Below are 13,840 nucleotides of genomic sequence, written 5' to 3'. Positions count from 1 at the left end.
AATTAGATAAGAGAATATCGAGTTATCATTTCTGTATTAAAATGAGAGTTAAGGTGATGTTATTTGACACGGGGGAGGGGGCCAATAACTTTATGGTCAAACTTGATCAATGTAAAAGCAACAGCCGTTTTGCTTCTACAAAATGGCTTTTGCTTTGATCTGATTTCCTTCAAATATCATCAAAAAAATCATCAATTTTTTTTTTAAGTGAATCGAGGGCATTTTCCAGTCGTGGTTGTAGAGCTCGTTCACGACCGTACAAATGTAGTATGACTCTGATTCGTAAATGAAAATATGTGGATGTTTACGTGCGACAGTTTGATAAATCCCAATCATTTGTTGCACACGCAAATCCTAGAGTCTCCACGTACACCAGAATTCTGTAAGAAAATGTACTTACGGCCCCAGGAGTTTTTACTGTGTGTGTTCTCTCCAGTGTACGAGCCAGATGACTGGGAGGTGGGCAGGGATAAGATTAACATCCTACGAGAGCTGGGTCAGGGCTCGTTCGGCATGGTCTACGAGGGCATCGCCAAGGACATCGTGAAGGGAGAGCCAGAGACGCATGTGGCAGTGAAGACGGTCAACGAGTCGGCCAGTCTGAGAGAGAGGATAGAGTTCCTCAACGAGGCCTCCGTCATGAAGGGCTTCACCTGCCACCATGTGGTAAGAGAGATGGATGGATGAAGAGAGACGATAGGTTGGTGATAGAGAGAGAGGATAGTGATAGAGAGAGAGAGAGAGAGACGATAGGTTGGTGATAGAGAGAGAGGATAGTGATAGAGACAGAGAGAGAGACGATAGGTTGGTGATAGAGAGAGAGGATAGTGAGAGAGAGAGAGAGAGGATAGTGAGAGAGAGAGAGAGGATGGTGATAGAGAGAGAGGATAGTGATAGAGAGAGAGAGAGGATAGTGATAGAGAGAGAGAGAGGATAGTGATAGAGAGAGAGAGAGGATAGTGATAGAGAGAGAGAGGATAGTGATAGAGAGAGAGAGGATAGTGAGAGAGAGAGAGGATGGTGAGAGGGTGGTGGGAGAGAGAGAGAGGGCTAGGATAGAGAGGGGGAGATAGGAGAGTTCTTCAATAAAGCCTCCATCATGAAGGGCTTTACTTGGTGCTACAGTGTAAGACCTACAGTCTATAGAAGGTGACACCACATACCATGATGATCACGACATCTTTGTTTAAAGTAGCTGCCGAGGTGTAAGAATCAAAGCAAGCGATAGAAACTAAATGTTTCCTTTTCAGGTGCGTCTGATGGGTGTGGTCTCTAAGGGCCAGCCCACTCTAGTTGTCATGGAGCTGATGACCCATGGCGACCTGAAGAGCTACCTGCGCTGCCTTCGCCCCGACTCTGAGGTACACACACACACATATTATTGGGATCCCTGTCCTGAGGGCTAGTCTAGTGGTAGAGCTGCCTTCCCCTGCATCGCTCTCCTCTATCCACCCTCTTTCCATCTCCTCCCTCTTTCCATCTCCTCCCTGTATCCATCTCCACCCTCTTTCCATCTCCTCCCTCTATCCATCTCCACCCTCTTTCCATCTCCACCCTCTTTCCATCTCCTCCCTGTATCCATCTCCACCCTCTTTCCATCTCCTCCCTGTATCCATCTCCACCCTCTTTCCATCTCCTCCCTGTATCCATCTCCACCCTCTTTCCATCTCCTCCCTGTATCCATCTCCACCCTCTTTCCATCTCCTCCCTATATCCATCTCCACCCTCTTTCCATCTCCTCCCTGTATCCATCTCCACCCTCTTTCCATCTCCTCCCTGTATCCATCTCCACCCTCTTTCCATCTCCTCCCTGTATCCATCTCCACCCTCTTTCCATCTCCTCCCTGTATCCATCTCCACCCTCTTTCCATCTCCTCCCTGTATCCATCTCCACCCTCTTTCCATCTCCTCCCTGTATCCATCTCCACCCTCTTTCCATCTCCTCCCTGTATCCATCTCCTCCCTCTTTCCATTTCCTCCCTGTATCCATCTCCACCCTCTTTCCATCTCCACCCTCTTTCCATCTCCACCCTCTTTCCATCTCCACCCTCTTTCCATCTCCACCCTCTTTCCATCTCCACCCTCTTTCCATCTCCACCCTCTTTCCATCTCCTCCCTCTTTCCATCTCTTCCCTGTATCCATCTCCACCCTCTTTCCATCTCCTCCCTGTATCCATCTCCACCCTCTTTACATCTCCTCCCTGTATCCATCTCCACCCTCTTTACATCTCCTCCCTGTATCCATCTCCACCCTCTTTACATCTCCTCCCTGTATCCATCTCCACCCTCTTTACATCTCCTCCCTGTATCCATCTCCACCCTCTTTACATCTCCTCCCTGTATCCATCTCCACCCTCTTTACATCTCCTCCCTGTATCCATCTCCACCCTCTTTACATCTCCTCCCTGTATCCATCTCCACCCTCTTTACATCTCCTCCCTGTATCCATCTCCACCCTCTTTACATCTCCTCCCTGTATCCATCTCCACCCTCTTTACATCTCCTCCCTGTATCCATCTCCACCCTCTTTCCATCTCCTCCCTGTATCCATCTCCACCCTCTTTCCATCTCCTCCCTGTATCCATCTCCACCCTCTTTCCATCTCCTCCCTGTATCCATCTCCACCCTCTTTCCATCTCCTCCCTGTATCCATCTCCACCCTCTTTCCATCTCCTCCCTGTATCCATCTCCACCCTCTTTCCATCTCCTCCCTGTATCCATCTCCACCCTCTTTCCATCTCCTCCCTGTATCCATCTCCACCCTCTTTCCATCTCCTCCCTGTATCCATCTCCACCCTCTTTCCATCTCCTCCCTGTATCCATCTCCACCCTCTTTCCATCTCCTCCCTGTATCCATCTCCACCCTCTTTCCATCTCCTCCCTGTATCCATCTCCACCCTCTTTCCATCTCCTCCCTGTATCCATCTCCACCCTCTTTCCATCTCCTCCCTGTATCCATCTCCACCCTCTTTCCATCTCCTCCCTGTATCCATCTCCACCCTCTTTCCATCTCCTCCCTGTATCCATCTCCACCCTCTTTCCATCTCCTCCCTGTATCCATCTCCACCCTCTTTCCATCTCCTCCCTGTATCCATCTCCACCCTCTTTCCATCTCCTCCCTGTATCCATCTCCACCCTCTTTCCATCTCCTCCCTGTATCCATCTCCACCCTCTTTCCATCTCCTCCCTGTATCCATCTCCACCCTCTTTCCATCTCCTCCCTGTATCCATCTCCACCCTCTTTCCATCTCCTCCCTGTATCCATCTCCACCCTCTTTCCATCTCCTCCCTGTATCCATCTCCACCCTCTTTCCATCTCCTCCCTGTATCCATCTCCACCCTCTTTCCATCTCCTCCCTGTATCCATCTCCACCCTCTTTCCATCTCCTCCCTCTTTCTATCTCCACCCTCTTTCCATCTCCACCCTCTTTCCATCTTCACCCTGCATCCATCTCCACCCTGTATCCATCTCCACCCTGCATCCATCTCCACCCTGCATCCATCTCCACCCTGTATCCCTCTCCTCTATCAACCCTGTATCCCTCTCCTCTGTCCACCCTGTATCCCTCTCCTCTGTCCACCCTGTATCCCTCTCCTCTGTCCACCCTGTATCCCTCACCCTGTGTCCCTCTCCTCTATCCCTTCTCATATTGAACTATATCACAAATACCCCCAAAAACATCTAATTGTTATCTATGCGCCCCCTTGTGGCCTGTTGCAGAATAGCCCTAGTATTAATACATGTCTTGTCAGAATAACCCTACTGGGAGCCCGCCCCCCACGCTGAGGGAGATGGTCCAGATGACAGCAGAGATAGCAGACGGCATGGCCTACCTCAACGCCAAGAAGTTTGTCCACAGAGACCTGGCCGCTAGGAACTGCATGGTGGCGCAGGACTTCACTGTCAAGATAGGAGGTAGACTACACTCACACAGTCTTAACCCTAACTTTAACCCCCAAATCACTCTTGCCTCTAACCCTAGCCCCTAACCCCTACACCTAACCGTAACCCCTACACCTAACCCATAACCCTAACCCCTACATCTAGCCCCTAACCCCTACACCTAACGCTAACCCCTACACCTAACGCTAACCCCTACACCTAACGCTAACCCCTACACCTAACGCTAACACCTAACTCTAGTCCCTACACCTAACCCTAGCTCCAAGCCCCTAACCCTATCTCCTAGCCCCTAACCCCAACAGCTAACCCTAGCCCCTACACCTAACCCTAGCTCCTGGCCCCTAACCCCCAACACCTAACCCTAGCTCCTAGCCCCTATCCCTAACACCTAACCCTAGCTCCTAACCCCTACACCTAACCTTAGCTCCTAGCCCCTAACCCCTACACCTAACCCTAGCTCCTATCCATGGTCCTAAACCTAACCCTAGCTCCTAGCCCATAACCCTAGTCCCTAACCCCTACACCTAACGCTAACCCCTACACCTAACGCTAACCCCTACACCTAACACTAACACCTAACTCTAGTCCCTACACCTAACCCTAGCTCCAAGCCCCTAACCCTATCTCCTAGCCCCTAACCCCAACACCTAACCCTAGCCCCTACACCTAACCCTAGCTCCTGGCCCCTAACCCCCAACACCTAACCCTAGCTCCTAGCCCTATCCCCAACACCTAACCCTAGCTCCTAACCCCTACACCTAACCCTAGCTCCTAGCCCCTAACCCCTACACCTAACCCTAGCTCCTATCCATGGTCCTAAACCTAACCCTAGCTCCTAGCCCATAACCCTAGTCCCTAACCCCTAACAATAGCTCCTAACCCTAGCACCTAAAACTAACCCTAGCCCCTAAAACTAACCCTAGCTCCTAGCCCATATCCATAGTCCCTAACCCTAGCCCCTAAAACTGACCCTAGCTCCTAACCCTGGTCCCTAAAACTGACCCTAGCCCCTAAAACTGACCCTAGCCCATAACCCTTGTTCCTAAAACTGACCCTAGCCCCTAACCCTAGCTCCTAACCCTAAAACTGACCCTAGCCCCTAACCCTAAAACTAACCCTAGCCCCTAACCCTAAAACTAACCCTAGCTCCTAACCCTAAAACTGACCCTAGCCCCTAACCCTAAAACTGACCCTAGCCCCTAACCCTAAAACTGACCCTAGCCCCTAACCCTAAAACTGACCCTAGCCCCTAACCCTAAAACTGACCCTAGCCCCTAACCCTAAAACTAACTCTAGCTCCTAACCCTAAAACTGACCCTAGCCCCTAACCCTGGTCCCTAAAACTTACCCTAGCCCCTAACCCTAAAACTGACCCTAGTCCCTAACCCTAAAACTGACCCTAGTCCCTAACCCTAAAACTGACCCTAGTCCCTAACCCTAAAACTGACCCTAGTCCCTACCCCTAAAACTGACCCTAGCTCTTAACCCTAAAACAGACCCTAGCCCCTAACCCTGGTCCCTAAAACTAACCCTGGTCCTTAAAACTAACCCTAGCCCCTAACCCTGTTCCCTAAAACTGTCCCTAGCCCCTAACACTAACCCTAACCTTAACCCTAACCCCCCTAGATATAGCATATGACCTTGTGGGGATTAACAACATGTCCCCAGTTGGTCCAATTTTTGTTTGTTTACTATTGTTGTGGGGACTTGTGTGGTCCGGTATAGTTAAACAGATCCAGACACACCAAGATAGTAGGTATGGGAACTCACTCCCTCACATATACAATGTCATCCTTTTAAATACATCTACATGCATGTTTACCTGCCTCCTGCAAAGTACATTTCCCAACTGAGATAATAAAGATTTTCGCCTGTAATTTCTCTCATTCTGCAACACAATGGTGCTCTTTCCACTTTGGACGTACAGTTGAAGTCAGAAGTTTACATACACTTAGGTTGGAGTCATTAAAACTCCTTTTTCAACAACTCCACAAATTTCTTGTTAACAAACTGTAGTTTTGGCAAGTCGGTTAGGACATCTACTTTGTGCATGACACAAGTAATTTTTCCAACAAATGTTTACAGATTAATTCACTGTATCACAATTCCAGTGGGTCAGAAGTTTACATACACTATGTTGACTGTGCCTTTAAACAGCTTGGAAAAGTCCAGAAAATGATGTCATGGCTTTAGAAGCTTCTGATAGGCTAATTGACATCATTTGAGTCAATTGGAGGTGTACCTGTGGATGTATTTCAAGGCCTACCTTCAAACTCAGTGCCTCTTTGCTTGACATCATGGGAAAATCAAAAGAAATCAGCCAAGACCTCAGAAAAATAATTGTATACCTCCACAAGTCTGGTTCATCCTTGGGAGCAATTTCCAAATGCCTGAAGGAACCACATTCATCTGTACAAACAATAGTATGCAAGTATAAACACCATGGGACCACGCAGCCATCATACCACTCAGAAAGGAGACGCATTCTGTCTCCTAGAGATGAACGTACTTTGGTGCGAAAAGTGCAAATCAATCCCAGAACAACAGCAAAGGACCTTGTGAAGATGCTGGAGGAAACAGGTACAGAAGTATCTATATCCACAGTAAAACGAGTCCTATATCGACATAACCTGAAAGGCCATTCAGCAAGGAAGAAGCCACTGCTCCAAAACCGCCATGAAAATGCCAGACTACGGTTTGCTACTGCACATGGGGACAAAGATCGTACTTTTTGGAGAAATGTCCTCTGGTCTGATGAAATAAAAATAGAACTGTTTGGCCATAATGACCATCGTTACGTTTGGAGGGAAAAGGGGGAGGCTTGCAAGCCGAAGAACACCATCCCAACCGTGAAGCACGGGGGTGGCAGCATCATGTTGTTGGGGGTGCTTTGCTGCAGGAGGGAGTGGTGCACGTCACAAAATAGATGTCATCATGAGGAGGGGAAAGTATGTGGGTATATTGGAGCAACATCTCAAGACATCAGTCAGGAAATTAAAGCTTGGTCGCAAATGGGTCTTCCAAATGGACAATGACCCCAAGCATACTTCCAAAGTTGGGGCAAAATGGCTTAAGGACAACCAAGTCAGGGTATTGGAGTGGCCATCACAAAGCCCTGACCTCAATCCTATAGAAAATGTGTGGGCAGAACTGAAAAAGTGTGTGTGAGCAAGGAGGCCCACAAACCTGACTCAGTTACACCAGCTCTGCCAGAAGGAATGGGCCAAAATTCACCCAACCTATTGTGGGAAGCTTGTGGAAGGCTACACAAAATGTTTGACCCAATTTAAACAATTTAAAGGCAATGCTACCAAATACTAATTGAGTGTATGTAAACTCTGACCCACTGGGAATGTGATGAAAGAAATAAAAGCTGAAATAAATCATTCTCTCTACTATTATTCTGACATTTCACATTCTTAAAATCCAGTGGTGATCCTAACTGACCAAAGACAGGGAATTTTTACTAGGAATAAATGTTAGTTTTTCAAAAAATTCCTGAGTTTAAATGTATTTGGCTAAGGTGTATGTAAACTTCTGACTTCAACTGTATTTGCCTTTTCATATAGGTCATTTGTATTTTCTCTCCTTCTCTAAATGTCTGTATGAATTGTTGACAGCCTGTTGCAAAGCAGGTTTCTGTTCTGGAGTAATAATAAAATATATTCTGTACTCAACCCTCAGACTTTGGTATGACCAGAGACATCTATGAGACAGACTACTACAGGAAGGGAGGGAAGGGTCTGCTTCCTGTCCGCTGGATGGCTCCTGAGTCTCTAAAGGATGGAGTGTTCACCGCACACTCTGACTGCTGGTGAGGATACGTGACTGTCTCTATGTCTGTGTCTCTGTCTCTCTCTCTGTCTGTCTGTCTGTCTGTCTCTCTGTCTGTCTCTCTGTCTGTCTCTCTGTCTGTCTCTCTGTCTGTCTCTCTGTCTGTCTCTCTGTCTGTCTCTCTGTCTGTCTGTCTCTCTGTCTGTCTCTCTGTCTGTCTCTCTCTCTGTCTGTCTCTCTCTGTGTCTGTCTGTCTCTCTCTGTGTCTGTCTGTCTCTCTCTGTGTCTGTCTGTCTCCCTCTGTGTCTGTCTGTCTCTCTCTGTGTCTGTCTCTGTCTGTCTGTCTGTCTGTCTGTCTCTGTCTGTCTGTCTGTCTGTCTGTCTGTCTGTCTCTCTTTCTTTCTGTCGGTCTCTGTGTCTGTGTGTCTGTCTGTGTGTCTGTGCATCTGTCTGTCTCTCTGTCGTCTGTCTCGCTGTCGCTGTCTGTCTCTGTCTTTCTGTGTCTGTGTCTCTGTCTGTCTCTGTCGCTCTCTGTCGCTGTGTGTCTCTGTACGCCGCTGTCTCTCTGTCTCTGTCTGTCTCTCTGCCGCTGTCTCTCTGTCTGTCTGTCTCTCTGCCGCTGTCTCTCTGTCTGTCTGTCTCTCTGCCGCTGTCTGTCTCTCTGCCGCTGTCTGTCTGTCTCTCTGCCGCTGTCTGTCTGTCTCTCTGCCGCTGTCTGTCTGCCGCTGTATCTCTGTTGCTGTCTGTCTCTCTGTGTGTCTGTGTGTGAGAGTGTGAACCTGCTAACTGGTTCCTCAACGTTTTTCCCGACCTATCCACCTATGGAGTTTTTCCTTGCCACTTGTGTGTGTGTGTGTGTGTGTGTGTGTCCCCGTCCCAGGTCATTTGGGGTGGTGTTGTGGGAGATCAGTACCCTAGCAGAGCAGCCGTACCAGGGCTTGTCTAACGAGCAGGTCCTGAAGTTCGTCATGGATGGAGGATATCTGGACCGACCAGACAACTGTGCTGACCGGCTGTAAGTCTCACCTCTAGATCAATGTTATAAATGATACAGTGTCTGTATAGTCCAGCTCAATGATATCACACTGTAGATATCTATGGTGTAGTCGTGGTCATTGTGGGATGGGAAGACCATGTATAGATGACAACGTTAGAACAATCACTCTTCTTTGGTGATCATGATATTGGTGATCATGATATTGGGGCTATTAATGATCATCGTATTGGGGATATTGGTGGTCATGATATTGGGGAAATTAGTGATCATGATTTTGGGGATATTGGTGATCATGATACTGGGGATATTAGGAATATTAGTGATCATGATATTGGGGATATTGGTGATCATGATATTGGTGATCAAGATATTGGGGATATTGGTGATTGTGATATTGGTGATCATGATACTGGGGATATTGGTGATCATGATACTGGGGATATTAGGAATATTGGTGATCATGATATTGGGGATATTGGTGATCATGATATTGGTGATCAAGATATTGGGGATATTGGTGATCATGATACTGGGAATATTGGTGATGATGAAACTGGGGATATTGGTGATCATGATAATGGGGATATTGGTGATCATGATTTTGGGGATATTGGTGATCATGATATTGGGGCTATTAGTGAGCATGATACTGGGAATCGTGATATTGGTTTTCATGATACTGGGGATATTGGTGATCATGATACTGGGGATATTAGTGATCGTGATATTGGCGATCATGATTTTGGGGATATTGGCGATCATGATTTAGGGGATATTGGTGATTGTGATATTGGGGATATTGGTAATCATGATATTGAGGATATTGGTAATCATGATATTGGGTATATTGGTGATAATGTTACTGGTGATCATGATACTGGGGATATTGATCATGATATTGGGGATCATGATATTTGTGATCATGATACTGGCGATATTGGTGATCATGATATTGAGGATCATGATTTTGGGTATATTGGTGATCATGATTTAGGGGATATTAGTGATTGTGATATTGGGGATATTAGCGATCATGATTTTGGGGAGATTGGTGATCATTATATTGGGGATATTAGTGATCATGATATTGGGGATATTGGTAATCATGATATTGAGGATATTGGTAATCATGATATTGGGTATATTGGTGATAATGTTACTGGTGATCATGATACTGGGGATATTGATCATGATATTGGGGATCATATGACATTTGTGATCATGATACTGGCGATATTGGTGATCATGATATTGGGGATCATGATTTTGGGTATATTGGTGATCATGATCATGGTATTGGGGACATTGGTGATCAATGATATTAAGGATATTGGTGATCATGATATTGGGTATATTGGTGATCATGATACTGGGGATATTGGGTTTCATGATACTGGGGATATTGGTGATCGTGATATTGATGATGATGGGGATATTGGGGATATTTATATTGTCTTCTCTCCTCTCCTCCTTCTCTCCTGCTCCCCTCTTCCTCCTTGTCTTCTCTGCTTCTTCTCTCCACCTTCTGCTCTTCCTCCTTCTCCTCTCTTCTTCCTCCTCTTCTCTCCTCTCTTCTTCCTCCTCTTCTCTCCTCTCTTCCTCCTCCTCCTCTTCTCTCCTCAGACACAATCTGATGTCAATGTGCTGGCAGTACAACCCCAAGCTGCGTCCCAGCTTCCAGGAGATCATTGAGATGCTCCACAAGGACCTTCACCAGTCCTTCCAGGAGGTCTCCTTCTACTATAGCCAGGAGAACAAGCCTCCGGAGCAGGAGGACTTTGACCTGGACATGGACAACATGGAGAGCATTCCCCTCGACCCATCCTCTTACTCCCAGAGAGGGGACCACAGTTCCTCTTACTCCCAGAGAGGGGACCACAGTTCCTCTTACACCCAGAGAGGGGACCACAGTTCCTCTTACTCCCAGAGAGGGGACCACAGTTCCTCTTACTCCCAGAGAGGGGACCACAGTTCCTCTTACTCCCAGAGAGGGGACCACAGTTCATCCTACTCCCAGAGAGGGGACCACAGCTCTGAGCGGGATGAGGCGGGTTCGTCACTGGGGTTGAGACAAAACAACTACGAGGAACACATCCCGTACACACACATGAACGGGGGAAAGACTAACGGACAACAGACACTAGCCCTCCCTCGGTCTAGTCCCTCCTAACAAGACATTTAAATGGGGGTAAGGGTCTAGTCCAGGGGTTTGCAACTCCAGTCCTCTGGGGCCTGATTGGTGTCATACTTTTTCTCCATCCTATCAAACACAGCTGATTAATCAAATTGCGTTCTAAACTGAAGATCATGATTCGTTGATTATTGGAGTCAGGTGTGTTAGCTGGGGCAAAACTTTGACACCTATCAGGCCCACGAGGACTGGAATTGCCCACCCTCGGTCTAGTCCCTCCTAACAGAACATTATATGGGGGTACGGGTCTAGTCCCTCCTAACAGAACATTATATGGAGTAAGGGTCTAGTCCCTCCTAACAGAACATTATATGGGGTATGGGTCTAGTCCCTCCTAACAGAACATTATATGGGGTAAGGGTCTATCTAGTCCCACCTAACAGAACATTATATGGGGTACGGGTCTAGTCCCTCCTAACAGAACATTATATTGGGGTACGGGTCTAGTCCCCCTAACAGAACATTTAAATGGGGTAAGGGTCTAGTCCCCCTAACAACATTTAAATGGGGTAAGGGTCTAGTCCCTCCTAACAGAACATTATATTGGGTAAGGGTCTAGTCCCTCCTAACAGAACATTATATTGGGTAAGGGTCTAGTCCCTCCTAACAGAACATTATATTGGGTAAGGGTCTAGTCCCTCCTAACAGAACATTATCCCCCATGTCTTTCTCTCACACAGATGAATTGATATGAATATAGTTTTGTTGTTTTGTATAGATGATCACTTTTTTCACTTGTTCAGAGGCTTCCTGGAAGTACACATCTCAAGGACATTATTGCTCTCTGTTGTCAAGATGCCACCCTCATTACACTACAGTATGTAGCCATGTTGTCCAATGTCAACCAGGAGAGAACATGCAACCAACCACACGTACACTTTTTGTATTCAAGAAAGACGAACCTCCCTCTCTACTGCTTCTCTCTTGTCCTCAATCTTTTTTTTTCTTTTTTTAATATTGCCAAGTTTCCACAAATGTGTGGCGGAGGTAGAAATCAACTGTGAAAATAATTAAACTTTGGGTCAACCTGAAGGCTGCTAACCCCAGGACTTTCCAGACTGTCCCTTCCCCAAGCTGAGGCTCTCTCCCTGGGCAGCTCAGCCCTCGCTGGGTCCCTAGGTCTCCCTGGGCCATGGAGGTCCCCCATGGTGTCGCTCAGTGTAAAAGTGCCCTTTTATCTCTGTCTGTAACCTGCATCTTATGTCACGGAGCTGTGTGTCTGTCTGTGACCTGCATCTAATGTCATGGAGCTGTGTGTCTGTCTGTGACCTGCATCGAATGTCATGGAGCTGTGTCTGTCTGTGACCTGCATCTAATGTCATGGAGCTGTGTGTCTGTCTGTGACCTCCATCTAATGTCATGGAGCTGTGTCTGTCTGTGACCTGCATCTAATGTCATGGAGCTGTGTCTGTCTGTGACCTGCATCTAATGTCATGGAGCTGTGTGTCTGTCTGTGACCTGCATCGAATGTCATGGAGCTGTGTCTGTCTGTGACCTGCATCTAATGTCATGGAGCTGTGTCTGTCTGTGACCTGCATCTAATGTCATGGAGCTGTGTCTGTCTGTGACCTGCATCTAATGTCATGGAGCTGTGTCTGTCTGTGACCTGCATCTAATGTCATGGAGCTGTGTCTGTCTGTGACCTGCATCTAATGTCATGGAGCTGTGTCTGTCTGTCTGTGACCTGCATCGAATGTCATGGAGCTGTGTCTGTCTGTGACCTGCATCTAATGTCATGGAGCTGTGTGTCTGTCTGTGACCTGCATCTAATGTCATGGAGCTGTGTCTGTCTGTCTGTGACCTGCATCTAATGTCATGGAGCTGTGTGTCTGTCTGTGACCTGCATCTAATGTCATGGAGCTGTGTCTGTCTGTCTGTGACCTGCATCTAATGTCATGGAGCTGTGTCTGTCTGTGACCTGCATCTAATGTCATGGAGCTGTGTCTGTCTGTCTGTGACCTGCATCTAATGTCATGGAGCTGTGTGTCTGTCTGTGACCTGCATCGAATGTCATGGAGCTGTGTGTCTGTCTGTGACCTGCATCGAATGTCATGGAGCTGTGTCTGTCTGTCTGTGACCTGCATCTAATGTCATGGAGCTGTGTCTGTCTGTCTGTGACCTGCATCTAATGTCATGGAGCTGTGTCTGTCTGTCTGTGACCTGCATCTAATGTCATGGAGCTGTGTGTCTGTCTGTGACCTGCATCGAATGTCATGGAGCTGTGTGTCTGTCTGTGACCTGCATCTAATGTCATGGAGCTGTGTGTCTGTCTGTGACCTGCATCGAATGTCATGGAGCTGTGTGTCTGTCTGTGACCTGCATCTAATGTCATGGAGCTGTGTGTCTGTCTGTGACCTGCATCTAATGTCATGGAGCTGTGTCTCTGTCTCTTTGTACTCTCAAGTTGTCAAGGAACGACAGACTTTCTGAGACTTGAGAACTAGCTAACTTTTGGATTGATGAATATGTGTCAAATCCATTTTCGAATCTTCGAACAAACTTTATCGATCCACTGGAGAAGCTTGTTGTCATCTCTCCTCACACTCTGCAGTATTACAAACATCACATAAAGAATTAACATATTTCTTTGGTTATATATTTTTTATTTATTTAGGTTTCATTTTCTCATTTTGAGTTTTCACATTTACAGCTGAAGGATATTTTAAAAATCTGAGTGGGGGAAAAAAAACATTTTTACAAAAAAAAGAGTTCCTCAGATGACCAATAGATGCTTCTTTTGGTATATTTTAGTGGGTATAGAAAATATAAATATATATATAAATATATTATTGATGGTTTTTTCTACATAGTTGTTGACATTGTGTTTCATGAGGTATTTCCGGTCTGTTTACATGTTTTGTCTTTTATGTTTATTGTTTCTAATCCAGAAATCATACTAATAATCATTTGGACTTGTGATCGACCAGCAGCACTTGGTCTTTCCTCTCCGTATCAGATGCACAGTAGTAGGAGG

General features: G+C 46.7%; 1 protein-coding gene across 1 annotated transcript in view; it reads left to right on the top strand.

Annotated features, from left to right (window-relative positions):
* The window catches only part of LOC112260900 (insulin receptor-like), a 149,958-nt gene extending 137,762 nt beyond the window's left edge, over window positions 1-12,196 (top strand). The window contains exons 18-23 of the mRNA XM_042329090.1: window positions 437-666; window positions 1,251-1,361; window positions 3,754-3,916; window positions 7,589-7,718; window positions 8,559-8,693; window positions 10,299-12,196. Coding sequence (XP_042185024.1) covers window positions 437-666; window positions 1,251-1,361; window positions 3,754-3,916; window positions 7,589-7,718; window positions 8,559-8,693; window positions 10,299-10,845 — 1,316 coding nt within the window. The 3' untranslated portion in view covers window positions 10,846-12,196. The remainder of the gene's footprint in view (window positions 1-436; window positions 667-1,250; window positions 1,362-3,753; window positions 3,917-7,588; window positions 7,719-8,558; window positions 8,694-10,298) is intronic.
* Window positions 12,197-13,840: the final 1,644 nt, after the last annotated feature.

The sequence above is a fragment of the Oncorhynchus tshawytscha genome, linkage group LG10, assembly GCF_018296145.1.
Source record: "Oncorhynchus tshawytscha isolate Ot180627B linkage group LG10, Otsh_v2.0, whole genome shotgun sequence".
NCBI lineage: Eukaryota > Metazoa > Chordata > Actinopteri > Salmoniformes > Salmonidae > Oncorhynchus > Oncorhynchus tshawytscha.
This window is presented reverse-complemented; position numbering and strand designations above follow the sequence as displayed.